Source organism: Entelurus aequoreus, linkage group LG12 (assembly GCF_033978785.1).
Source record: "Entelurus aequoreus isolate RoL-2023_Sb linkage group LG12, RoL_Eaeq_v1.1, whole genome shotgun sequence".
Lineage (NCBI taxonomy): Eukaryota > Metazoa > Chordata > Actinopteri > Syngnathiformes > Syngnathidae > Entelurus > Entelurus aequoreus.
In genome coordinates this window covers 39,270,324-39,295,573 of record NC_084742.1, presented here as the reverse complement: position 1 = coordinate 39,295,573, position 25,250 = coordinate 39,270,324, and the positions used below count along the sequence as shown (strand labels likewise).

General features: G+C 41.4%; 1 protein-coding gene across 1 annotated transcript in view; it reads right to left on the bottom strand.

Moving 5' to 3' along the window:
* The window catches only part of LOC133662190 (collagen alpha-1(XXV) chain), a 137,719-nt gene that overhangs the window by 21,255 nt on the left and 91,214 nt on the right, over positions 1 to 25,250 (bottom strand). Inside the window, exons 17-27 of the mRNA XM_062065948.1 lie at positions 16,123 to 16,167; positions 15,981 to 16,025; positions 12,645 to 12,722; positions 12,482 to 12,505; positions 7,104 to 7,148; positions 6,985 to 7,029; positions 6,818 to 6,898; positions 6,683 to 6,745; positions 6,567 to 6,617; positions 6,057 to 6,083; positions 5,884 to 5,964 (exon numbers count right to left, since the gene is read on the bottom strand). Of these exons, the coding sequence (XP_061921932.1) occupies positions 5,884 to 5,964; positions 6,057 to 6,083; positions 6,567 to 6,617; positions 6,683 to 6,745; positions 6,818 to 6,898; positions 6,985 to 7,029; positions 7,104 to 7,148; positions 12,482 to 12,505; positions 12,645 to 12,722; positions 15,981 to 16,025; positions 16,123 to 16,167 (585 nt within the window). The remainder of the gene's footprint in view (positions 1 to 5,883; positions 5,965 to 6,056; positions 6,084 to 6,566; positions 6,618 to 6,682; positions 6,746 to 6,817; positions 6,899 to 6,984; positions 7,030 to 7,103; positions 7,149 to 12,481; positions 12,506 to 12,644; positions 12,723 to 15,980; positions 16,026 to 16,122; positions 16,168 to 25,250) is intronic.

The following is a 25,250-nucleotide window of genomic DNA, read 5'->3' as shown; positions in this document are numbered from 1 at the left end:
ACAGTATCTGGCAAATGTGAGTACAACTCTTACATTTCACAACCATTGTATCGTGGGACAATGCTATACATCATTTTAGAGTAGTCAGTGTGCAGCTTGTGTAGCAGTACACAAGCTGAGTAGCAATATAACTGTGTCCTGTGAAAGGTTGCAAGGATGATGCTGGCACTGCGGGATAGATTTTCACGATTTTCAAGCTACTTGCGATGGTGGGGTGCCGAAGGTGTGTGAAGGAGGTGGGTGGCGGAGGGGCGTGGTATGGTACTGTCTTGTCAACGTGACGTCATTTATAATTAAATAATCTAATAAAAAGGTTAAATTTGGCAAAGTTTTGGACGACAATGACTGGAAATCTGCATTAATACAAATAAATGATAGCACATCTTGTTCAAAGCTTAATCTAATGCAGTTTAAGGTTGTCCTTCGCATATATTTTACTAACGCTAAACGGGGGACGGCGTGGCGATGTTGGAAAAGTGGCCGTGCCAGCAACCTGAAGGTTCCTGGTTCGATCCCCACCTTCTGCCAACCTCGTCATGTCCGTTTTCTCCTTGAGCAAGACACTTCACCCTTGCTCCTGATGGGTCGTGGTTAGCGCCTTACATAGCAGTGCCCACCATCAGTGGGTGAATGTGTGTGTGAATGGGTGAATGTGGAAATAGTATCAAAGCGCTTTGAGTACCTTGAAGGTAGAAAAGCGCTATACAAGTATAACCCATTTACCATTTAAACTTTCCAAAATGTATGCCAATATTGCAGATACATGTAATCCAGGGGTGGGCAATGAATTTTTACCGGGGGCCGCATGAGCAACCCGAGCACTGCTGGAGGGCCACATCGACAATATTTCAATAAAATTTTGCTCAATATTATTTTTGATATATACCTTAAGATAAATAATAATAATAATAATAATAATAATAATAATAATAATTAATAATAATAATAATACTTTCATTTAATCTAACTTAACTTTATACCAAAAGCACTGCTTTGGAAATCATTTGTACCCCTTTCAGAGATCACATTTAGTTCCCCTTAAACATCCTCATGTTGCACAATGAAATGTAAGCATAGGATGAAGTGCGCATTCCTGTAACTTTCTCTAGTAATAGCATTCCATGATTAATATAAATAAATTAACATTAATAATAAATGACAGTAAAATAAGCACACGTATGACTGAGGAGTCATAGTGTAACTTTGTGTGGTGTTTGAGTTGTCCGACTTTTTGTGTGGCCATAAACGCTCCAGTGGTTTAGTGGTATGTGTGTTGGTGACAGATGACAAGTTGGTTTTGACCTGGTTTGTACAGCAGAAAATTACTAGTTTTTCGAGATAGAAGTGTTTTACTCATGTTTTTGGTGTGGTTATGGCCGAATATAAACAGTTTTGCTCAATAAAGTGATCAATATAATTCCTAGCCTCGAAGCATCTCGATAGACGTTACAATAATTGAACGGTGTTCAATTGAACGGTGTTGATGAACACCGTTAGGGCCGCTTGTTGTCACTGTCACTCAAAGTTGCATTGCAAAATTACACAGAATAAATGTGTTTATTTTGTTTAGAATTCAGATTGGATTTGATTTGGTGCGCGGCATATATTTGCTGTGCGCAGAGGACGCTTGAACAGTGCGCAATTGCACAGGCGCGCACCTTAGAGGGAACGTTGCTTGGCAGTCCATGTCTTGTTGAAAACACGCCATTCGTCATCAACTTTTCTCTTTTTAGCGTCTCAGGTGTAAACCGTGCATCACTTGTCGCTGTGCACCTTCACTCACAGGTTACACACGGACATACGCCCATAAATAACACTTTTCAAAATAAAAGCAGCACAGTTGTATTGCGCGCACAACATAGATGTTTTTTCAACTTTATTTTGTAATTTGTGATTGCAGCTGTTCACATTCACTCACAATCACGCACGCGCATACGTCCACATGGAAGTAATACAAATAACGCTTTTCAAAACAAAAGCAGCACCGTTGTATTGCACACTCGACATACATACTTTTTAAAATTTATTTTGTAATTTATGATTGGCCTCACGCGGGCTGGAAAGGGACGCTCAAAGGGCCGGATGTGGCCCGCGGGCCGCAGAATGCCCAGGTCTGATGTAATCGCTGTCAATCGACTCCGGCAAACATGACACACATGTTCTGGTCCTGTCCCTGTCTAAAAGCCTACTGGATTAATATTTTTAAACATCTTGCAGATGCACTACATTTTAAATTGACAGCTTGTGCAGGATTGGCTATTTTTGGAATTCCACCAAACTATCAAAAAATTAAGCAGACTTTTAGGGATAGTATCGCCTTTGCATCATTAATAGCTCGCAGAAGGATTTTATTGGAGAGGGAATCACAGTTTGCCCCCAAGGCCTCCCTGTGGTTTAAGGACCTCATGTTATTCTTAGATTTAGAGAAAATTAAATATAATCTGAGGGGTACACCAAAACAATTTGACTTGACCTGGAGCTGCATAATTAGTTACATAGTTAAATGAAAGACACACAAAAAAAGAGTGTCTGTTTTCTCAGTACCTGTATTATGATTTCCCTATCAAATGAATAAATACATATTATTAAAAAAAACTACCAGTACCATGCTGCAATGTAGAAAAGTGGCAATTACTGTATATAGCTACTCACATACTGTATCTTACCAGATATTTATACAATAATATCTCATATTTAGTGGGATAGTACTGTAAATATACACTTACTTTACACAGTTACTTTCTACACACATACATATACATACACATATATATATATATATATATATATATATATATATATATATATATATATATATATATATATATATATATATATATATATATATATATATATATATATATATATATATATATATATATATATATATATATATATATATATATATATATATATACGCTGTTTTGTAGGCGGTCTTGTTTATGTTACTCCACTTAGACTGTCTTTTCCCCGCAAGCCATGTTGTAGTTTTAAGTGCTTTCCTTATGGAGTTTTATAACAGATATAAGTTAGAACTATACGCTACTTTGTATTAGACATGGCAACGACGGAGAATGCGAGTGCATCGGAGAATTTAAGAAAAAATGTAATCAGTTTTGTCTTTGAAAAACTTAAAGTGGGTAATCCATGCTTTTATTTCATCACATTCAGACTACTGCAACTCACTTCATGTTGGAGGGAACCAGGTCTCACTTGCTCGATTGGAGTAAGTCCAAAATGCTGCTGCTCGCCTTTTAACTGGCACAAAAAAACAAGAGCCCCTTGTTGGCTAGCAGTTTATTTTAAAATGTATTTTTAAATGTTACTGTTTGTTTTGAAATATCTTAACGGATTAGCGTCACAGTATACAAAACCCCAAATCAGTGAAGTTGGCAAGTTGTGTAAATCGTAAATAAAAACAGAATTCAATGATTTGCAAATCCTTTTCAACTAATATTCAATTGAATGGACTGCAAAGACAAGATATTTAATGTTCGAACTGAGAAACCTATTTTTTTTTTGCAAATAATCATTCATATAGAATTTCATGGCAGCAACGCATTGCAAAAAAGTTGGCACAGGGGCATTTTAACCACTGTGTTACATGGCCTTTCCTTTTAACAACACTTAGTAAACGTTTGGGAACTGAGGAGACCAATTTTTGAAGCTTTTCAAGTGGAAATCTTTCCCATTCTTGCTTGATGTACAGCTTAAGTTGTTCAACTTAAGCTGTTCCTTTGAAGTCTAATTTTAGGCTTCAAAGGAGTTCAAAAGGAGTGTCAGACTCGGTGTATTTCTGGCAACCAAGTCAGACGTACATGGCTGCTTTGTGATCAAATTGCCTTTTTGTGAACCTGTTGCTCAGGTTTGGTCCAGACCTGTTTCAAAGGTCTGGACTACAGGCAGGCCAGTCTAGTACCTGCACTTTTTTACTACGAAGCCACGCTGTTCTAACATGTGCAGAATGTGGCTTGGCATTGTCTTGCTGAAGTAAGCAGGGGCATCCATGGTAACATTGCTTGGATGGCAACATATGTTGCTCCAAAACCTGTATGTACCTTTCAGCATTAATGGTGTCTTCACAGATGTGTAAGTTACCCATGTCTTGGGCACTAATACACCCCCATACCATCACAGATACTGGCTTTTATACTTTGCGCCTATAACAGTTCGGATGGTCCTTACCTCTTTGGTACGGAGGACACAACGTCTACAATTTCCAAAAACAATTTGAAACGTGGACTGATCATACCACAGAACACTTTCACACTTTGCGTCAGTCCATCTTGGATTAGCTCGGGCCCAGTGAAGCCGGCGGCGTTTCTGGGTGTTGTTGATAAATGGCTTTGGCTTTGCATAGTGAAGTTTTAACTGGAACTTACAGATGTAGCGACAAACTGTAGTTACTTACAGTGGCTTTCTGAAGTGTTACACACTGATGTCGGTTTTTGATGCAGGTTACAGGCATTGCCGCTTACGTGCAGTGATTTCTCCAGATTCACTGAACTTTTTGATGCTATTACAGACCGTAGATGGTGTAATCTCTAAATTCCTTGCAATAGCTCGTTGACAAATGTTGTTTTTTACACTTTTCGACAATTTGCTCACACATTTGTTCACAAAGTGGTGACCCTCGCCCCGTCCTTGTTTGTGAACGACTGAGCATTTCATGGAAGCTGCTTTTATACCCAATCATGGCACCCACCTGTTCCCAATTAGCCCGTTCACCTGTGGGATGTTCCAAATAAGTGTTTGATGAGCATTCCTCAACTTTCTCAGTCTTGTTTGCCACGTGTGCCAGCTTTTTTGAAACATGTTGCGGCATCAAATTCCAAATGAGCTAATATTTGCAAACGTTAAGTAGCTTGTTTTTGCAGTTTATTCAATTGAATATACATTGAAAAGTTTTTGCAAATCATTGTATCATTATTTTTATTTACGAATTACACAACGTGCTAACTTCACTGGTTTTGGGTTTTGTATTAGACCTCTTAAAAATCTACACACTTCCTCTCTGAGGTCTGTGGAACAATTTCTTCTTGTCGTCTCAAAAAACATATTAAAATCCAGAGTAGATTGAGCGTTTTCTGTTGGGTCTTTGAAACTTTGGAACGAGATCCCTCTGGTTATTTGGCTGTCTCCTTCTTTACTAAGTTTCAAATCACGTCTCAAAACTTTTAAACCAGCATGAGAGTTGTGTGATCTTAGTCTATTTAAAATGTTTTTTTAATATATTTAGTTTTTTCTTAAGTTAAATGTTTCTTACACTATTTTATCCTGCTTTAAAATGTTTATTTTAACTATTGTGCAGAACTTTGTGAAACTTTTGTTGTTTTTAAAATATTACTATAGAAATAAAGTGGATTGGATTGGATGTACGAGCCAGTCTGCCCCACAACAAGAGGATAGAGAAAAAGAAGGAGCTTATTGACTCTAATGGCGGACACGCACAACGCTCTTTGGGTAAAACATTGCCATATATGGAGCTATCCGCTGATGTCACAACTGGGAAAAACGTCACAAATTGGGCAAATTAAAAACGGCTTGTTTGGAGGAAGTATGAAGGAACGCAAGGTTGTTTCATAAAATATCTCCGCCATGTTTTGATTTAAAATTTTCTCGACCAAATACTCAAAAACTTAGTAAGTCCCCTTTTAAATTTAAGGCAGATCTCCAACTCAAACAGTGTGGTCATTTGTCATTAAAAACAATAATCATTAGAAGTTATACACATAATGACAGTTCACGAGCTATTGGTTGGAGTCCCCTGTTTGAGAGTATAATCCCTTGAGAAGATGTTATTAAAACAGTTGTTGAAATGTGGGAGGTGTAGTCACTTTTGTGACAGCAATACCAACAAATGACAGATTTTTTTGCACTTACAGGAAGGCCTAATGGTCCTCTGTCGCCCTTGTGGCCGGACTCCCCACGCGCGCCCTTGGCGCCATGCAAACCACCTTCCCCCTGCGTCATAAATTTACAAGAAAAATAGGTTAACAAGCTACACTAATCACAACCCTCAAGACAACTGCCAAAAGGGTGGAGGCATTTATTACCTTTGGTCCAGGGAAACCATGGGGGCCCTAAAGGACAAAACATAGGGTTAATTTGGCAGTGAACGCAGGTGGCGATAAGGAACAGGCTTTTAAACCAACATCAGAATGGAACTCCTCCCTCGTGTCTAGGACTAGGTATTGTCTACATTTCAGTCGATACTAGTACCAAATCGTTACTTGAGAAACGGAGTCAGTGCCTGAACTGGTACTTACACAACTGGAAAGCATGCACATTTTTGTAAAAATAAATAAATAAATAAATAAAAACAACTGGCTAGCGCTGCCTCAGTAGCAGTCTTATGAGAGCTGCTGTTGGAGTTTTAAGGTTGGCAAAGGAGTTCAAAAGGAGTGTCAGACTCGGTGTACTTCTGGCAACCAAGTCAGACGTACATGGCTGCTTTGTGATCAAATTGCCTTTTTGTGAACCTGTTGCTCAGGTTTGGAACTGAACTTGCTTGTCGTATTTAGCCCGCGGCAGCCATTGAAGAGCCCTGGTGTAGTTTAACTCACCATAGGTCCAGGGGGCCCGTGTGGTCCTAGTGCCCCTGGTGTGCCAATAATCTAAAAACAGACACGGTTGAGGTTTTAAACAGTGTTATTATTCCAATGAGAATTCTGACACTCACCGAGGAGCCTTGAGGACCAGGCAGACCTGAATCACCCTTGTCTCCCTTTACCCCATTAACCCCCTAAAAGGAACACACACACACACAACGCTTTCAGAACTATAACACGTCTCTGCGGCCATGTTTATTTCTTACAGGTAATCCTGGTAAACCAGTTGCTCCCTTGTCTCCCGATGCACCCGGCATTCCCATGTCTCCCTTGGAACCCTTGTAGCCCTGAGAGAAAAAGTGCACAAAAACGGGAATTTGTAAGTTTAGGTCCTGAATGTGATTGTTAGCATCCATAACAAACACTATCTCACTCTTTCGCCATCTAGTCCAGGGAGGCCTGGCAAACCACGGTCCCCCTGTTGGACACAATGAGGACATGTCATCACTTTTTGTTACTTTAAAAACAATGGGTATATTCTGGACAATTTACCTTAATACCATGCGGTCCTATAGGCCCAGGAGGACCCGGTGGACCCTTCACACAAACAAAGACGTTACTTTTTCCATCAAAGGTAACACAGGAGTTATGTGAATATGGTCAAGTAATCCAGGGAAATTTAAATATACAAAAACTAAAACTCATAGCGAAAGCAATCAGCAGTTAGTTAAGAAGTGAACACAATGCTGGTAAACATGCCGAGGATGACCACAACATGTCAGCCTGAACACATTCATTGTATTATATCTTGAATGTATGACACATTAGTCAAAAAGCTGCTTTTTCATCCATGTAGCCTTCAAGATGATAAAGCTAAATGGATGAACGGACGGGGACGGCGTGGTGAAGTTGGGAGAGTGGCCGTGCCAGCAATCTGAGGGTTACTGGTTCTATTCCCACCTTCTACCATCCTAGTCACGTCCGTTGTGTCCTTGAGCAAGACACTTCACCCTTGCTCCTGATGGGTCTGGTTAGCGCCGTGCATGGCAGCTCCCGCCATCAGTGTGTGAATGTGTGAATGTGAATGGGTGAATGTGGAAAATAGTGTCAAAGCGCTTTGATTTCCTTAAAAAGTTAGAAAAGCGCTATACAAGTATGACCCATTTACCATTTACCAAATACAATGAAATAAAAACAAAAATTTCTATAAATAAAAAAAAGTATAATAACACATAAAAATTAATTACTTTGAAATAAAATGTATATACTGAATAAGAATAATTGTTTTTGTTTTTTTTCCAATTAAGACCAACCAAATCCAAAAATGAGGGTTATCTTGAGGCCTTAAATAAGAAAAAAGTGAAATAAAGAATACAAACACTAAAAAAATACAGATATCACATGTTGCATTACTGAACATGGGGAACATTCCTTCAACAAATACTATTTGAGTAATCCAGTGGACTATTTTGAGTAGTCCAGTGGACTTGGAGGCCATACATGCATACTTTGTTAGATGTGTCACATTAATCAATGTATTGTTGTTGGTAAATGTGTTGATCAATTTAATTTAGGGATCATACAAACACTTTCATAGAAGTCGAAGACTTCTATGGAAATACAAGAACCGAGACTCAGATTTCCCTCGCCCGGACGCGGGTCACCGGGGCCCCCCTCTGGAGCCAGGCCCGGAGTTGGGGCACGACGGCGAGCGCCTGGTGGCCGGGCCTGTCCCCATGGGGCCCGGCCGGGCACAGCCCGAAGAGGCAACGTCGGTCCCCCCTCCAATGGGCTCACCACCCATAGCAGGGGCCATAGAGGTCGGGTGCAATGTGAGCTGGGCGACAGCCGAAGGCAGGGCACTTGGCGGTCCGATCCTCGGCTACAGAAGCTAGCTCTTGGGACGTGGAACGTCACCTCGCTAGGGGGGAAGGAGCCTGAGCTAGTGCGCGAGGTGGAGAAGTTCCGGCTAGACATAGTCGGACTCACTTCGACGCACAGCAAGGGCTCTGGAACCAGTTCTCTCGAGAGGGGATGGACTCTCTTCCACTCTGGCGTTGCCGGCAGTGAGAGGCGACGGGCTGGGGTGGCAATTCTTGTTGCCCCCCGGCTCAGAACCTGCATGTTGGAGTTCAACCCGGTGGACGAGAGGGTAGCTTCCCTCCGCCTTCGGGTGGGGGGACGGGTCCTGACTGTTGTTTGCGCTTACGCGCCAAACAGCAGCTCAGAGTACCCACCCTTTTTGGATTCACTCGAGGGAGTACTTGAGGGTGCTCCCCCGGGTGATTCCCTCGTTCTACTGGGGGACTTCAACGCTCATATTGGCAACGACAGTGAAACCTGGAGAGGCGTGATTGGTAAGAATGGCCGCCCGGATCTGAACCCGAGTGGTGTGTTGTTATTGGACTTTTGTGCCCGTCACGGATTGTCCATAACGAACACCATGTTCAAGCATAAGGGTGTCCATATGTGCACTTGGCACCAGGACACCCTGGGCCGCAGTTCCATGATCGACTTTGTAGTTGTGTCATCGGATTTGCGGCCTCATGTTTTGGACACTCGGGTGAAGAGAGGGGCGGAGCTTTCTACCGATCACCACCTGCTGGTGAGTTGGCTGCGATGGTGGGGGAGGATGCCGGACAGACCTGGCAGGCCCAAACGCATTGTGAGGGTTTGCTGGGAACGTCTGGCAGAGTCTCCTGTCAGAGAGAGTTTCAATTCCCACCTCCGGAAGAACTTTGAACATGTCGCGAGGGAGGTGCTGGACATTGAGTCCGAGTGGACCATGTTCCGCACCTCTATTGTCGAGGCGGCTGATTGGAGCTGTGGCCGCAAAGTAGTTGGTGCCTGTCGTGGCGGTAATCCTAGAACCAGTTGGTGGACACCGGCGGTGAGGGATGCCGTCAAGCTGAAGAAGGAGTCCTATCGGGTTCTTTTGGCTCATAGGACTCCTGAGGCAGCGGACAGGTACCGACAGGCCAAGCGGTGTGCGGCTTCAGCGGTCGCGGAGGCAAAAACTCGGACATGGGAGGAGTTCGGGGAAGCCTTGGAAAATGACTTCCGGACGGCTTCGAAGCGATTCTGGATCACCATCCGCCGCCTCAGGAAGGGGAAGCAGTGCACTATCAACACCGTGTATAGTGAGGATGGTGTTCTGCTGACCTCGACTGCGGATGTTGTGGATCGGTGGAGGGAATATTTCGAAGACCTCCTCAATCCCACCAACACGTCTTCCTATGAGGAAGCAGTGCCTGGGGAATCTGTGGTGGGCTCTCCTATTTCTGGGGCTGAGGTTGCTGAGGTAGTTAAAAAGCTCCTCGGTGGCAGGGCCCCGAGGGTGGATGAGATCCGCCCGGAGTTCCTTAAGGCTCTGGATGCTGTGGGGCTGTCTTGGTTGACAAGACTCTGCAGCATCGCGTGGACATCGGGGGAGGTACCTCTGGATTGGCAGACCGGGGTGGTGGTTCCTCTCTTTAAAAAGGGGAACCGGAGGGTGTGTTCTAACTATCGGGGGATCACACTCCTCAGCCTTCCCGGTAAGGTCTTTTCAGGTGTACTGGAGAGGAGGCTACGACGGATAGTCGAACCTCGGATTCAGGAGGAACAGTGTGGTTTTCGTCCTGGTCGTGGAACTGTGGACCAGCTCTATACTCTCGGCAGGGTCCTTGAGGGTGCATGGGAGTTTGCCCAACCAGTCTACATGTGCTTTGTGGACTTGGAAAAGGCATTCGACCGTGTCCCACGGGAAGTCCTGTGGGGAGTGCTCAGAGAGTATGGGGTATCGGACTGTCTGATTGTGGCGGTCCGCTCCCTGTATGATCAGTGTCAGAGCTTGGTCCGCATTGCCGGAAGTAAGTCGGACACGTTTCCAGTGAGGGTTGGACTCCGCCAAGGCTGCCCTTTGTCACCGATTCTGTTCATAACTTTTATGGACAGAATTTCTAGGCGCAGTCAGGGCGTTGAGGGGATCCGGTTTGGTGGCTGCGGGATTAGGTCTCTGCTTTTTGCAGATGATGTGGTCCTGATGGCTTCATCTGGCCAGGATCTTCAGCTCTCACTGGATCGGTTCGCAGCTGAGTGTGAAGCGACTGGGATGAGAATCAGCACCTCCAAGTCCGAGTCCATGGTTCTCGCCCGGAAAAGGGTGGAGTGCCATCTCCGGGTTGGGGAGGAGATCTTGCCCCAAGTGGAGGAGTTCAAGTACCTCGGAGTCTTGTTCACGAGTGAGGGAAGAGTGGTTCGTGAGATCGACAGGCGGATCGGTGCGGCGTCTTCAGTAATGCGGGCGCTGTATCGGTCCGTTGTGGTGAAGAAGGAGCTGAGCCGCAAGGCAAAGCTCTCAATTTACCGGTCGATCTACGTTCCCATCCTCACCTATGGTCATGAGCTTTGGGTTATGACCGAAAGGACAAGATCACGGGTACAAGCGGCCGAAATGAGTTTCCTCCGCCGGGTGGCGGGTCTCTCCCTTAGAGATAGGGTGAGAAGCTCTGTCATCCGGGAGGAGCTCAAAGTAAAGCCACTGCTCCTCCACATCGAGAGGAGCCAGATGAGGTGGTTCGGGCATCTGGTCAGGATGCCACCCGAACGCCTCCCTAGGGAGGTGTTTAGGGCACGTCCGACCGGTAGGAGGCCACGGGGAAGACCCAGGACACGTTGGGAAGACTATGTCTCCCGGCTGGCCTGGGAACTTCTCGGGATCCCCCGGGAAGAGCTAGACGAAGTGGCTGGGGAGAGGGAAGTCTGGGCTTCCCTGCTTAGGCTGCTGCCCCCGCGACCCGACCTCGGATAAGCGGAAGAAGATGGATGGATGGATGGAAACACTTTCATTCACTGTTATTCAAACATGTTGATGGCAGTGTTGGCTCATGCGTTCAAAAAAAAAAAAAAATTATAATAGGGGTGCAACGGTACAGGTAATCCACGGTATGGTCCGTACTTGGGTTTTTGGACTACGGTTTTGATTCATTTTAATTTTCCTATAAAAACATCTCTTTATTTTGTTTGTCAGCAAAACTGCGTTTTGCAGGAAAACAAAGTATCAGTGGTGTACTATAAGACTTTTCTTAAGTTAACAGCAATTACACACAACACTTTCAAACTTCTTAGTGGCAAGTGGTGACCCAAATGTAACAACTCAAATAGATCATATTTAATGGAAATACATTAAAGTTCAATTTGAATTTGAGGTAGTGTGAAGTAACAATGTGTGTCAGCATAAAACCAGTTCAATGATACATTTTAGGAACAATTATTTTGTGGCAAAACACAAACTCAAAAGTATTTTTAGAGGTTTTTAGTACATGTTATATCGGAGGAGTTGAATCAGAGTAAACACATATATAAAAAGTTTGATTAAAACAAGTTTCAGATATCATTTTTCGGTAACACTTTAGTACGGGGAACACATATTAAACATTAATTAGTTATTTATTAACATGCAAATTAGTAACATATTGGCTCTTAATTAGTCATTATTAAGTACTTATTAATGCCTTATTCTGCATGGCCTTATTATACAACCAGTAAGCCATTAACTAAGAGTGTTCCCTCAATAACCTCAGAATTATTGCTTATTAGAAACCCTAACCCTTATATGTTCCCCTAATATCCAAATAACTCTAAACTAAGTCTTTATTACTTTAATAAGCAACTAATTAATGGTGAATATGTTCCCCATACTAAAGTGTTACTGATGTTTCTTCTGATTAACTCCGTAAGTAAATTAATCTCCCAGCCTGGGCCAATAGTTCAGTCAAATAGTTTTAGCTACGAGTCCGCATTGTGGGCTGAATTGGTTCCGGCAACGTGAGCTGCAGTGGTGACACCCATCGGCTCAGTATTTTACCGTGTACCGTTGCATCCGTTGCAATGTGTAGTGGAAATGTCTTAGTACACACAAAGCACACACTGGAGCCTATCATAGTTACCGTCACCGTGACTGTGGTAATCTTCTGCAGCAGGCCAAACAAGTGGAACAAGGAGAGGAGAGAGAGAAATACCATTGCAGAAGAAACAAACCTTTCTGTCAGCATGTTGCATAGACACACCCTAAGAAACAGTATTAGTATTAGCACTATTTAACTCTCTGACCTGTAAAGCTTCCTGAATATTCCCATTGTAGTTGATGATTTCGGTGGCCCCTTGGTCTCCTTTTTGCCCTGGTGGGCCCTGCATGGACATGGTCATTTGGTATGTTATTTTATTCATGAATTGTGAATAGGTGCACTCATGAATGTAACCAGCATTTAAATCTGATAATATTGCCTGAATATGATTTATATTTGATATCCGTCTTAATGCATTTTATGGTAATGGCTTGAAGACGATTTGTAAACCATAATCTATTGAATGTATTGAATACATTGAAAATTTGTTATTTTTTGCTAATATTAGCTCATTTGGAATTTGATGCCTGCAACATGTTTCAAAAAAGCTGGCACACGTGGCAAAAAAGACTGAGGAAGTTGAGGAATGCTCATCAAACACTTATTTGGAACATCCCACAGGTGAACAGGCTAATTGGGAACATGTGGGTGCCATGATGCTCCAGCTCGTGGTGCCCAAAACGAGACTTAAACCAGGGGAGACAGGGCCTTCTTCGTGGTCGGCCCTAAGCTCTGGAACACTCTGCCCCTCCATGTTCGAACTGCTCCCACAGTGGAGTGTTTTAAGTCTCGTCTTAAGACCCACTTTTATTCTCTGGCTTTTAACACTACGTGAGTTGTGTGGTCCTCTGTTGTCCTCTGTGTTTTTAAAATGTTGATTTCTATTTACTGTTTTAATTGGTTATACCCTTTAAAATCGTTTTTAATCATATTTATTTTATATTGTTTTTAATTGTTTTTAATATTGTTGTGCAGCACTTTGGAAACATTTTGTTGTTTAAATGTGCTATATAAATAAAGTGGATTGGATTGGATTGGATGATTGGGTAAAAAAGCAGCTTCCATGAAATGCTCAGTCATTCACAAACAAGGATGGGGCGAGGGTCACCACTTTGTGAACGAATGCTTGAGCAAATTGTCGAACAGTTGAAGAAAAACATTTCTCAATGAGCTATTGCAAGGAATTTATGGATTTCACCATCTACGGTCCGTAATATCATCAAAAGGTTCAGAGAGTCTGGAGAAATCACTGCACGTAAGCGATGACATTACGGACTTTTGATCCCTCAGTCAGTACTGCATCAAAAAGCGACATCAGTGTGTAAAGGATATCACCACATGGGCTTAGAACACTTCAGAAAACCACTGTCAGTAACTACAGTTTGTCGCTACATCTGTAAGTGCAAGTTAAAACTCTACTATGCAAAGCGAAAGCCATTTATCAACAACACCCAGAAACGCCGCCGGCTTTGCTGGGCTTGAGCTCATTTAAGATGGACTGATGCAAAGTGGAAAAGTGTTTTGTGGTCTGACGAGTCCACATTTCAAATTGTTTTTGGAAACTGTGGAAGTTGTGTCCTCCGGGACAAATAGGAAAAGAACCATACGGATTGTTATAGGCGCAAAGTTCAAAAGCCAGCATCTGTGATGGTATGGGGGTGTAATAGTGCCCAAAGCATGGTTAACTTACACATCTGTGAAGGCACCATTAATGCTGAAAGGTACATACAGGTTTTCGAGCAACTTATGTTGCCATCCAAGCAACGTTATCATGGACGCCCCTGCTTATTTCCGCAAGACAAAGCCAAGCCAAGTGTTACAACAACGTGGCTTCATAGTAAAAGAGTGCGGGTACTAGACTGGCCTGCCTGTAGTCCAGACCTGTCTCCCATTGAAAATGTGTGGTGCAATATGAAGCCTAAAATACCACAACGGAGGCCCCGGACTGTTGAACAACTTAAGCTGTACATCAAGCAAGAATGGGAAAGAATTCCACCTGGAAAGCTTAAACAAAAATAGATTCTCAGTTCGAACATTACATATCTTGTCTTTGCAGTCTATTCAATTGAATATAAGTTGAAAAGGATTTGCAAATCATTGTATTCTGTTTTTATTTACGAATTACACAACGTGCCAACTTCACTGGTTTTGAGTTTTGTAGAAAAAAAAAACATAATACGACTCCTCTAAGGGGCTGACTAAAACAGATTCAATTGATACATTTTTGTGTCTGCTGGTAATTTTTTTTAATTACGTTTGTTTTTTCATATATGAAAAAATAAAAACTTCTTGACGTATGCATTTTCTTGCGTCTCGAACATTCCAGGGCACGCTGGCTGTCTCCAGAGCGCTAAAAAGGGAGTTCAATGTAAATGCACTGCAGGACGGCTACTAAAATGCTCGTAGAAAGTTATACATGTCGCCTGCATGTTTCAAAACACCACAAGTAGGAGCATGATAACATGAATGTGCAGTAAATGAGTGTCTCCATGGTGAACGCCGCGTGGTACATGCAAAAACATCATTTAAATAAGGCGGTCTGCACCAGTTATCAATTCTACAAACCCAGTTTCCATATGAGTTGGGAAATTGTGTTAGATGTAAATATAAACGGAATACAATGATTTGCAAATCATTTTCAAAGTTGGGAAAGGTGGCAATAAATACTGATAAAGTTGAGGAATGCTCATCAAACACTTATTTGGAACATCTCACAGGTGAACAGGCAAATTGGGAACAGGTGGGTGCCATGATTGGGTATAAAAGTAGATTCCATGAAATGCTCAGTCATTCACAAACAAGGATGGGGTGAGGGTCACCACTTTGTCAACAAATGCTTTAGCAAATTGTTGAACAGTTTGAGAAAAACCTTTCTCAACCAGCTATTGCAAGGAATTTAGGCATTTCACCATCTACGGTCGTAATATCATCAAAGGGTTCAGAGAATCTGGAGAAATCACAGCACGTACGCAGCTAAGCCCGTTACCTTCGACCTTCAGGCTGTACTGCATCAACAAGCGACATCAGTGTGTAAAGGATATCACCACTTGGGCTCAGTAACACTTCAGAAACCCACTGTCAGTAACTACAGTTGGTCGCGACATCTGTAAGTGCATGTTAAAACTCTCCTATGCAAGGCGAAATCCATTTATCAACAACACCCAGAAACGCCGTCGGTGGTGAACATGCCCTTTCCCAACTACTTTGGCACGTGTTGCAGCCATGAAATTCTAAGTTAATTATTATTTGCAAAAAAAAAAAAAGTTTATGAGTTGAACATCAAATATCTTGTGTTTGTAGTGCATTCAATTGAATATGGGTTGAAAAGGATTTGCAAATCATTGTATTCCGTTTATATTTACATCTAATACAAATTCCCAACTCATATGGAAACGGGGTTTGTACATGCCGTCTCTGTAGATCACACCCAACACGTCCACTATTGGTACACTCATATTTACAGTTTGTCTAGCCTTTGTTATTTGGATCTTAGTCGATCAGGCCCTCTATACACCAACATTTAGGAGTAATAAATGCTTACCTTCGGCCCGGCAGGCCCATAATCTCCTTTATCGCCAGTCTCGCCCTGATGTGGGATACATACAAGATATATTTTATATCATGGATTACAAAAAATGGCAAAAAAAGCTAAACATGGCAATCAGATCATTTGATTAGCTCACCTTTGACCCTTTAAAACCGGGTGCCCCGGCCTCTCCCTGCGAACCCTGTGGATATATGCCTTTTAAGGTTAGATGAACAGGACAAACATCCATGTTGTGGTTTCTATTCTTCATTCATGACTTGATTGTCATAACCTTGCTGTCTGGAAGGGGGGTCCTGTTTCCACCTCCTCAGGGAATGTCGCCTTGGCTAAAATAACCAACGCTCTGGGGTGTTTATTTGAAGTCTGTGGCTGATAAAGGTGGGGTTTCATGTTTGGGGTCATCTGAGTTTAGACTAGAGTTTAAAAAGGAAAAGAAAAACTACCTGCTGAGTCAAAGCCAGACATAAACAATAGTGGACAGGAGTGTCCAAAAATTGGATTTGGGGCCATCTGCGACCAGCATCGAATGCACTTGTTATTGGCCTGCGACAGACAAAATTAAACATGGCCTGCATTGGAATATTACGTACACAAACAAACAAACAAACTGGAAATAGCCCGGACCTGCAAATCAAAATGGCTGACTACCTGTGCATCTGACAGGTTGTTTTTCAATTTGTGTGCTTCTGTGCTTACACTTCAATATGTATTGAATACCATGTACACTGCGTACTCAGTTACTGAGGGTAGTGCTGTCCCAAATGCATTACTGTTGATGCACTTAAGAAAGCCAAAAATGATGATCCCAATATCTATCTGCTTGCTTTTCTTCTCTTCTTTTTCTGAATTGCAACCACTCCAGTTAGGCCCCTTCTACACTAAAATCCCACCTAACCTTATCCTTGTACACACACACAATGGTTGTTTAAGACGCCGCCGGCGCAACGCGACCTAGTACGCATGCGCGCAAAAAGTGCGCGCGCCATAGTCATCTCTGACCTGGAAGTGTATCCTTACCCGGTGTTTCAATGTAGACTATTGCCACATTTCTTTTAACAGTAAACCTTGCTTGCCTCACCATCAGCAGTTGTTAGACTAGCCCAGGGGTCGGCAACCCGCGGCTCCGGAGCCGCATGCGGCTCCTTGACCACTCTGATGCGGCTCAGCTACATACATGCCGACCCCCCGATTTTCCCAGGAGACATATGGATCTCAGTGTCTCTCATAGATTACTCCCAGGGAATAAATGATCCTATTTACACTCTAATTGCCAAATAAAAGGTGTGCCCTAATTGCACTGCAGTAATTGTCCTCTATAGCATTTACATACAGCATGCCAGTCAAGCCACATGTTGTTGTTACTTGCATCCACAGGAGACAGCAAAGCATACTTACTCATCAGCCACACAGCTTACACTGACGGTAGCCGTATCAAACAACTTTAACATTGTTACGTTACAAATATGCGCCACACTGTGAACCCACACCAAAAAAGAATGAAAAACACATTTCTGGAGAACATCCCACCGTAACACAACATAAACACAACACAACCATTACCCAGAATCCCATGCAGCCCTAACTCTTCCGGTCTACATTATACACCCCCGCTACCACCAAATCCCCCCACACATCAACCCCCCCCCCCCTCTCCGTGCGTTGGTTGAGCGGAAGAGTTAGGGCTGCATGGGATTCTGGGTATTGGCACCGTCAGTGTAAGATGTATGGCTGCTGAGGTAGTACGCCTTGCTGTCACTTACATGAGCAAGCTGAAACTGCATTCTACATGTGGTTGAGCAGGTACACTGTTAGGGCAGACTGTAGAGGGCGCTAAATGCAGTGTCATCACGCTCTGATATTTGGGAGTCTCCCGGGAAAAATGAGAGGATTGGCAAGTATGACGCTATCAAGCGCCATTCATTCAATACTTGCGGGCCGCACTAACATCAAATTTCCACATTAAAGTGTGTGCCGGTGCGTGTGTCGAAGACCCTTGGTTAACATAGCACAAAGTATTTAAGCTTTGTATGCGGTGTTTTTCATTTTAAATTTAAAAATTTTTTTTGTGGCTCCCATTACTTTCTTTAATTTGTGAAACTTGTCAAAATGGCTCTTTGAGTGGTAAAGGTTGCCGACCCCTGGACTAGCCCTATTGTAGTGAATCACACCTGGGCCATCATACATGAATCATATCTTTAATGGACGTGTGAAAGTAAACAATGTGATAAAGAACATTTGACAGCAACCAACAACAGTACACTGTGCTTGTAGGCTGAAATTGGCGGTCGTACTTGAGGGCCGCAACCCCTTCATGGCTTCACAATAGTTACGGAGTACAAAACTAGACGTTGACATACATCGCGGCCAATAACTGACAGTCTGCTTTGCAGGTCCAAATGCTTTTGCAATTTTTTAGTAGTCTTCCCTTGACCACGGGAGCCCGCATTGTCGTTGTCTCTCCTTCGACAAATGGACGAAGTTGTTCACTAAGTAAAATCACAGCTGACCTGGACATTCGAAAGTTCTCTTGCCGTTCCTCTGACACAACACACTCGGTGACAAACATATCCCACCAGGCTGCCGTTCTTTTAGGGCTTATCCAAAATCGTCGCTCAACATTGCTATTAGGGCTGTGAATCTTTGGGTGTCCCACGATTCGATTCAATATCGATTCTTGGGGTCACGATTCGATTCAAAATCGATTTATTTTTCAATTCAACACGATTTTCGATTCAAAAACGATTTTTTTCCCGATTCAAAACGATTCTCTATTCATTCAATACATAGGATTTCAGCAGGATCTACCCCAGTCTGCTGACATGCAAGCAGAGTAGTAGATTTTTGTAAAAAGCTTTTATAATTGTAAAGGACAATGTTTTATCAACTGATTGCAATAATGTAAATTTGTTTCAACTATTAAATGAACCAAAAATATGACTTATTTTATCTTTGTGAAAATATTGGACACAGTGTGTTGTCAAGCTTATGAGATGCGATGCAAGTGTAAGCCACAGTGACACTATTGTTAATTTTTTTTTATTTTTTACAAATGTCTAATGATAATATCATTCAGGGATTTTTAATCACTGCTATGTTGAAATTGTAACTAATATTGATACTGTTGTTGATAATATTAATTTTTGTTTCACTACTTTTGGTTTGTTCTGTGTCGTGTTTGTGTCTCCTCTCAATTGCTCTGTTTATTGCAGTTCTGAGTGTTGCTGGGTCGGGTTTGGTTTTGGAATTGGATTGCATTGTTATGGTATTGCTGTGTATTGTTTTGTTGGATTGATTCATTTAAAAAAAATAAAAATACAAAAAATAAATAAATAAATAAAAAAAATAAAAAAATATAGATTTTTAAAAAATGAGAATCGATTCTGAATCGCACAACGTGAGAATCGCGATTCGAATTCGAATCGATTTTTTCCCACACCCCTAATTGCTATGTTGCCGTCTGAGATGTGTTGTATCCCAAATAGCTGCAATCACCCGTTTCCTTCTCTTAAGGTATTGATGTGTGGTGTACTAGAAGGAGAAACACGTCATGTCTGGATGACTCGCCTCCATCTTTCTAGTGGTTGCCGCCGAGTTACTGAACGGGTTGTTATGAAGCTGGCTGTGGCGCATTCTTTCTGATGTCACTTCCTGTGTGGGGCGTGGTCTTTCTGGCGCCACTTCCTCTCCGAACTCAGTTTGTCAACGATCAATGAGTCCATACAAAGCTTAAAGCCGGAGACTCAAGAAATAGACGACGCACTTACCTGTGTAAAAAATTATCCAAGGAGGCCAACCTTAAACGCTGGTTTAGTGTTGCTGAAAGGGGGCTTAGGCTAAATAATTATTCGTTTAAGGGGTTATCCGGCTTAGTGTAGACATAGCCTTAGTCGATATCAAGCCAAGATGCCGATGATTTAGGGTGATTAAGCTCCATTGCTCTACTCTCACCATTAGGGGCATGTTGAATGCAAATCCTGGTCGTGACAGAGCACTGTATAGTGCTGTACTTCTCATTAGAACTAGGGTTGCCAACTCCCTAAAAAAATTTGTGACACCTTGCAGGACGAGTCAATCTAATTTATTTTGGTCTTTTTTTGTGTTAACAGATGCCAGAACGGTCGAGCGTCAATGAGTTTGATACGTGGGCGATCAGTCACGCTAGCATCCATTGACTTAGCCTGTAGCAGAATGTTGTCGTTCGAAATAATTTATTGATATTTCACAGACTATTTATAATTTTGACGGTAATAAAAATACAGGACAATGTGCGTCCCCTGACAGCTCAATACGAAACATGTACTTTTGTTTCCGAATACGGGACAGTTACGTTTTTCAAGAGACTGTTGTCAACCCTAATTGGAACTAATTTCAGTGCCTAAAATGCTGTGTACTGTACTGTACTGTAAATGTGAACGTGCACAAATTGAAAAACATTCATTCACAATCTCTGGTTTTTGATGATTGATCGAAAATGTAAATATTACACAGCATACACATGCTTGCAAAGTTTGATATGTTTTCGAGTAGTCCTATGTTAAAGCCTTAAAAAAGCAGATTTAGTTGCCAAAATGGTAATAGTGAATAATAATAAATACAAACATTCCAGGGGAAATTTGAAAAGGATACCCCTTGCTAACCTCTGGTCCTGCATTTGTGATCATCTTGTGGCTTTTGAAACTATTTTAACCTTTGCAGAATGCCAACGAAACAGAAAACACACTAGCAACCTATGAGGAAACAATGTGACATAACCAGTGACATAACATGAGCTCTTTTCAGGGAATGGCCTGAAGGTTGGGTTCCTAACCAATTGGTTGTTTTCAACTTTGGTCCTATATTACATCGCCATGGTTACACAGAATGCAACCAAATGCTATCAGTAGGGCTCATAACCCAATTAAAACTTATCCAGAAAAAAATATAAAAAACGAACCTTTGCCCGGTATATTGCATGGTCTATTTTCTAGGCAGATGACAAAGATTATTAAATGTTTTATAAATGTTATGAAATGTTAACATTTTTGTGTAATTTCCACATGTTCTATTTTGTTAAATTTTACAGATATTTTTTTATTTATTTTCAAAATAGTTTTTCAATGCCATGTGCCTCTTAAGACCTCACTGTTGACTTTGTAAGGTCATGTTAGTTCTAAACTAAACAAAATTGATGCTCATCCACTTTTTTGTTATCTTTTTTTGCAAATATGAATCGATAAGAAAATCGATAAAGAACCGAATCGTTAAGCAGAATCGAAAGTGGAATCATAACTGGAAAAATCCTCTCATAGACACCTTAGTCCATCTCCATATACAGTAAACATCTGTCAAAGGGGAATTAGTTTTTAATTGTTGTTCTTTTTAGTATTAGTATTATTTTTTCATTAACTTCTTTTTACACTTAAATAATAAAAATGCGCGATGCATGAAATGAGCGTCCCTCTCCATTTAAATCTACTCAACAACACAAGCATGCAATGTGAGATCAAAGTATGAGGAGTTATATTACATTTTACATTTTGGTCAACTTATTTTTACAGTTGTATACCAGTTAAAAATATATATACCTGTATATAAAAAAAAACAAAACATATAATTTTCGCCATCAGTAATTGTCCCTCTCCACTTTTGTATATTGTATGCCAGTGTTTCTTAACCGTATATTTGGGCCACGCAAAAATATCTGTTTCTCAGATATGGTCTGTTAGGGCTGCAGCGGTACTCAGTTGTAATACACTTATCCACCACTTGTGGCAGTAATGACAATATCAAACTAATTTTGGAGCTAAAGTCATAGAAAGTCATAGTTTTTTAAGCGCAAAAATTATGACCAAAGTGGTGAAGCTGTATTTTCATTTGTGCTTTAATTTAATTGACAGTTTAGTTAACTAACATATTCATTACTAAGGTAGTTTATTTATTTTAGCACAACATAATTGTATGCAAATGCCTTTTTGTGTCAGTTATCTATGAGTCTCTTCTTCTGCAGTTTATTTGAGTAGTAATCATTTTTCTAATCAGCCTGACCTAAGTCTAAGGTTTATGTGTTGAATAAATATTAATCTTTCTGATTAACGCACAGTTTCATATAAATGATAAATGATAAATGGGTTATACTTGTATAGTGCTTTTCTACCTTCAAGGTACTCAAAGCACTTTGACAGTATTTCCACATTCACCCATTCACACACACATTCACACACTGATGGCGGGAGCTGCCATGCAAGGCGCTAACCAGCAGCCATCAGAGGCAAAGGGTGAAGTGTCTTGCCCAAGGACACAACGGACGTGACTAGGAAGGTAGAAGGTGGGAATTGAAGCCCAGTAACCAGCAACACTCCGATTGCTGGCACAGCCACTCTACCAACTTCGCCACGCCGTCCCCTATCATTTTACAAGGTTGTAAACTGTAAGTAGGTTAGATACCAGTGGCGTGCAGTCACTAGAGGCAGGGGAGGCGGGGCCTCACCTGCCATCATGGAAAGAAAAAAAATGTAAAAAGAAAAAAAAAAAAATTAAATTGTTATATGTATCCAGTGATTATACTAAAGTTATTTTCCATTTAACTTCACCAGTTTTAGATTATTTTTATTTTTATTTTCCCATTTGCCGTTCAAATACTGAGAAGAGACTGTGCGGTTGAGGCACGTCACTGATTTGTGCCTCAACATGGATTGTGCACAATGACTCGGCTAACTGCTGACCTGCTGTGCAGTGAGACTGTATTGCTATATGAATTATATCAGCTAACTAAACTATGGCATAGTTTAGTTAGCTGAGGTATATAATATACAGTGTATTTTGTCAAAAACCATATGTGTGTAACGTATTTCTTGTGCTGAGCATTCATAAATCTGCTGCAAAAGACGTACTGGTTGAGGCTCGCAGTAATCCTGCCTCCTGGTGGTAGAGGGCGGTAGTGATCCCAGAGATCATTCCTCGGCCGCAGAAGAAAAAAATAAATAAATAAATAAAAGTTTGCAAGCGATTGTTTATTTCCTCTCGCCTGGACTTTTATTAAAAACATGGAGGATTACATATGTAAAATAAAACAGTTTTCTAAACTGGACTTTCAATCGAAGCAGGAGGTAATAATTTAAGGTAGACCAACGCCGGAGCTAAAAGGTTTGCTTTTGACTTCGGGACAGAAGACCCGTTCTTTTTAAACGGCGTGGTACACACGCAAAGGCTGGCTGTGTGGATGTCCAGCAAGAAAGGTAAGACCATAATAATGTTTGTTTTATTAAATGTGCTTTTTTGTGTGCTACAGTTGTGTAAAGAATGCTGGTATGAGCTTTTAAACATAACCCATTAACTGCTGCCAATCACATGGTGAATAAGATACTATTTAGGGTTCATATGTTTGTAAATCTGACTGTGATGATGCAGTGCCTCACCAGACATTAACCTCACCGCACGCCACTGTTAGATACTATTACTGAATACGATTAAAAACAAGAGTAAGGTTACTTATATATTTGGGCGGGCCCCAGGTCCCTCTGTAATGGCAAAGTTAGGCCCAGAGTTCAAAAAGGTTAAAGGGGATCTGCACTTGCGGTTATAATTCACAATCCGTATGAGAGACAAGAACACTTTAGTCGTTTTTTAAAATGCATTGAAACCCGTAAATAAACGTAAATAAATGTCAGTTTACAATGGAGCCAATGTGAGCCATGACGTTTATTGCGTTTATTCCAACCACAAAATCCAGTATATAACAATCGAAAAAGTGCCAACAATATTCCATTTACATTACTCGACCGAAATATTAACCAAGTATTAGTGATATTGTTAATTGTTATTATAGGCGCTAACATTAAGGACCTACATTTGGCGGCACATTGATCAGAGAGTGGCAACTTCCTTATGCTGTTGTATTGACATCTTCAACTGGTGAGCTGCTTTCGCGCTTCTGAGCTGGTGAAAGTTTATTCTAGATCAGGGGTGTCAAAATAATTTTAGTTCGGAGGCCACATGGAGAAAAATCTACTCCCAGACTGGTAAAATCATGGCACGATAACTTAAAAATAAAGACAACTTCAGATTGTTTTCTTTGTTTAAAAATAGAACAAGCACATTCTGAAAATGTACAAATCATAATGTTTTTTTTGTTTTTTTTACACTTACATGTTGCGGTTAATAGTATTCTATCTTTATTTGTCCTTATCTATACTTTCTGAGCAAATTATGTGATCATGTTCATCAGTCAACTCATTGATGTGAATTTTCAATCTATCAAGATAAAAAAATTATATCACAATCAAATTACAGGATGTTATTTATGTAGTTTGATCATTTGATCATCCTTGACTGGTGGACTAACAGTTGGGAGAGTGGCCGTGCCAGAAACCTGAGGGTTCCTGGTTCAATCCCCAGTTTCTACCATCTTAGTCGCGTCCATTGTGTCCTTGAGCAAGACACTTCACCCTTGCTCCTGATGGGTCGTGGTTAGCACCTTGCATGGCAGCTCCCGCCATCAGTGTGTGAATGTGTGTGAATGGGTGAATGTGGAAATAGTGTCAAAGCGTTTTGAGTACCTTAAAGGTAGAAAAGCGCTATACAAGTATAACCCATTTAACATCATGTGGTTAATATTTTTTTGTACATACTGTATGTAGCATAATCCAGAAACATAAAAAGAATTGCTATTGTGACATCTAGTGGACACATTTAGAACAGCGGTTTCTTTCATTCAAAAAGTTTGGCTCGTTTTTATACTTCGCAAACTCATCCCGCGGACCGGATAAAACCGGTTCGCGGGCTGTACGTTTGACACCCCTGTTCTAAATAATGCCTCTCTCATGGGCTCCATTGTAAGCGGACTTTTGCCCGCATTTATTTACTAGTTAAAATGCATTAAAAAAACAACAACTTATGCGTTCTTGTCTTACATAAAGATTGGGAATGGTAGGCACAATTGTAAAAAAGTGCAGTTCCCCTGTAAGAACCTCGGTTGTATGCCACATGTCTGTCGTAATGTCTGCAAATGGTGAGTAGGTCTACTTATTTTTCAATTTCGGTTACCATCTTTTTACACTTCTTTGCGTTTCAACAAAGTTAAAGAGGCACGATACACCAAAGTTTGACTTTATCAAATTATTTTTAGAGTTGTGTGCCCCCTAAGAACGTTATATTTTTTTCTTAAAACACACAGTTTGACCTTAAACTCAATTTGTGTCCTGTAGTTCAGAGTACACACTGTAGAAAGTCCTCTAGAGCAGTGGTCCCCAACCTTTTTTGCACCACGGACCGGTTTAATGTAGGCAT